The 2,727-nt window shown below is 46.1% G+C and overlaps 1 protein-coding gene across 1 annotated transcript in view; it reads right to left on the bottom strand.

Moving 5' to 3' along the window:
* CTBS (chitobiase, di-N-acetyl-) overlaps positions 1–2,727 on the bottom strand; it is a 9,480-nt gene that overhangs the window by 6,253 nt on the left and 500 nt on the right. Inside the window, exons 2-3 of the mRNA XM_009333893.1 lie at positions 2,189–2,327; positions 981–1,189 (exon numbers count right to left, since the gene is read on the bottom strand). Coding sequence (XP_009332168.1) covers positions 981–1,189; positions 2,189–2,327 — 348 coding nt within the window. The remainder of the gene's footprint in view (positions 1–980; positions 1,190–2,188; positions 2,328–2,727) is intronic.

Genomic DNA, 2,727 nt, shown 5'->3' with positions numbered 1-2,727 from the left:
CCACCATTTCATGGTCACTGTAGCCAAGGCTGCCCTTGAGTTTCACATTCCCCACCAGCCCCTCCTTGTTGGTGAGAACAAGGTCCAGCATAGCACCTCTCCTTGTTGGCTCCTCTATCATGTGGAGAAGGAAGTTATCATCAACGCATTCCAGAAACCTCCTGGATTCCTTATGCCCTGCTGTGTTGTCCCTCCAACAGATGTTGGGGTGGTTGAAGTCCCCCATGAGAACCAGGGCTTGGGAACGTGAGGCTGCTCCTATCTGTCTATAGAGGGCCTCATCCGCTCGGTCTTCCTGGTCAGGTGGCCTGCAGGAGACCCCCACTGTAATGTCACCTGTCCCTGCCCTCTCTTTAATCCTGACCCATAAGCTCTCAGTCGGCTCCTCGTTCATCCCCAGGCAGAGCTCCATGCACTCCAGCTGGTCATTGACATAGAGGGCGACATCCCCTCCCCGTCTCCTCTGTGTGTCCTTCCTAAAGAGCCTGTATCCCTCCATCCCAACACTCCAGTCATAGGAGCCATCCCACCACATCTCCGTGATGCCAATAAGTTCATAGCCCTGCAGGCATGCGCACGTCTGACTCCTCTTGTTTATTCCCCAATGCTACATGTGTTAAATGCATAGATGCATTTAAGTTGGGCCCCCGATGAAGCCGACTTACTGGCTGGAGTGGCTGGAATTCCTTTGTGCTGCTCTTCAGGTGCTCTTCTGCTGTGATCCTTCTCCAGGCTCTGGGCATCTATTGCTGGCACTGGCATCAAACTGGTAGGAGGGGGATGGATTGAGATTGCCCTCCCCCCAGCAACTTTATGGCCCTTAGGCGCTCTTGTTTTCTCTTTAAAAAAACTGTAAGTTTTAAAGACAGTATTTCCCAAATGTTGCACAGTGTTTAACACGTGGTGATACTAATGAACTATAGCAGAAGCTGCTCGGCTGATAAAACAAACATTAGATGTATAAAGTACATTATTATTACCTGTGATCCTGGTATTTCTCTGTGAAAAGCATCTGTAGTTTCTTTAACAAGCTCTGTTAATGCATAATACTCAGGCGAGGTTTCGTTAACTTCTTGCTCTATATCTATGTTAATTCCATCCATATACTGGTTTTTTGCAAGGTCCACCTGTTGGGATATCCATGCCGCTCTTTTAGCAGGATCAACAATTTCCTTAAGAGGTACATCACCTAGACAAGAGGCCTTCAAGAGTTAACACGTATTTACACCGAAGTAATAGTAAGGAGGAAAGGTTTGACTTTACTCAGCCAACAAACATAACTGCAAAATAAAAAATCCCCACACCCATACTGGTAAAATACAAAGGAGTTAACTTTTTTCCCCCAAGCATAATTCTGAGAACCCACCCCAGAAGAGATTACCAAGCTTCTTTGAGACAGCGGTGTTTAAAATTAAGTTCCTTTTGGATTTTTTTCTATAATTTTAATCTCCTTACTTCTCTTTAATATTCTTTTAGCCACTGTAAACTTCCTTTCTCGAAATCAATGTACTTTCGGTATTTCCATGGAGCCAGAGGGACTGTGTCTTACTGTTTAGATAAACATACTTTGATGTTTAACCTTTGTTGCTTTCCACATTGTGGTCTTGGATTCCATTTTTGCCTCAACAGAGCCAAAACTTACATTACATCAGGTAAGCTGTAATGGACTTTGTCTTTTTAATCAGCATTTGTACCTGCAGAGAGTCCCGAGTATTCATGTTTTAAAACTCAACCACTTCCTAATACAGAAGGATTGCTTTAAGTGAAAAATACTAAAAATTACTTAAAAATCCCTTCCCTTACCCTGTCTTTCGGGTACTGCGTGTAACATCCAGAATACAGACCCAAATAAATATCTTCTACAGGCTTTTCCTTTCCTCCTTCCTCCCTGTTCCTCCATAACTGTAATGTTCCGTTAGAGAACTTTTACTTGGATGTCACTGGAACGGTTACTACTGTGGCAGAAGCCACCGCTGGTTTTCTATTTAGTACCCTGCATACCAGCACGTGCAAAACGTCAAGGTATTGTAGTCCGGTGTGCATTATCCCCTTATTAATTAATCCTCTTACTGACTTCTAATACTCTGCATACAAGTGAATGTGAAATGTCAAGGTATTGTAGCCCTACGTACATTACGTTCTTATCCACGTATCACATAAATATCCACGTTTTCACAACGTGACCAACCTTTCAGTACTATCCTGGAGCCTTTAGAGTGAGCATAGCACATGAGCTCAGGATCGTACTTTCCAAAAGCTGCCACAGTTGTAATTCTTGACCAGTCGTAGGATTTCCAGGTTTCCTTTCCCACATCGAACACGAAGACCTGGAAAAGGGGTAGAAAGCACCCTCATTAGCTCCAAACACTGCTCAGCAGGACGATTGTTTTCCACACAAAGGGCCATGACTTGTGTCTCCGGGAAACCAGCTCGCACGCTTGCTTCTCTGCACTCTGCCAGCTCGCGCGAACAGCTTCCCAGGGCCGGGAGCGGCGGCCCAGCAGCCAGGCCGGGAAGGGCCGCGGTCTGCAGCAGCTGTGGGCAACGCAAGCCCGGCAGCGGGGCCAGCAGTCTGCAAAACCAAACTCCTCACAACTCTGACATTTCCCTGAAAATCGCACGCGCCTATTTTTAAAAAAATCCGTTCGACTCTAACGCAGACAATTAAAACACGGCAGTGGCGCTCGGTGTGTTTAACACGCTCCTAACCGCGCGGGCCGTCCCGGG

The sequence above is a fragment of the Pygoscelis adeliae genome, unplaced genomic scaffold, assembly GCF_000699105.1.
Source record: "Pygoscelis adeliae isolate BGI_AS28 unplaced genomic scaffold, ASM69910v1 Scaffold10, whole genome shotgun sequence".
In the NCBI taxonomy this organism is placed as follows: Eukaryota; Metazoa; Chordata; class Aves; order Sphenisciformes; family Spheniscidae; genus Pygoscelis; species Pygoscelis adeliae.
Note: the sequence above shows the minus strand (reverse complement) of the source record. Positions and strands in the feature narration are given on the sequence as shown.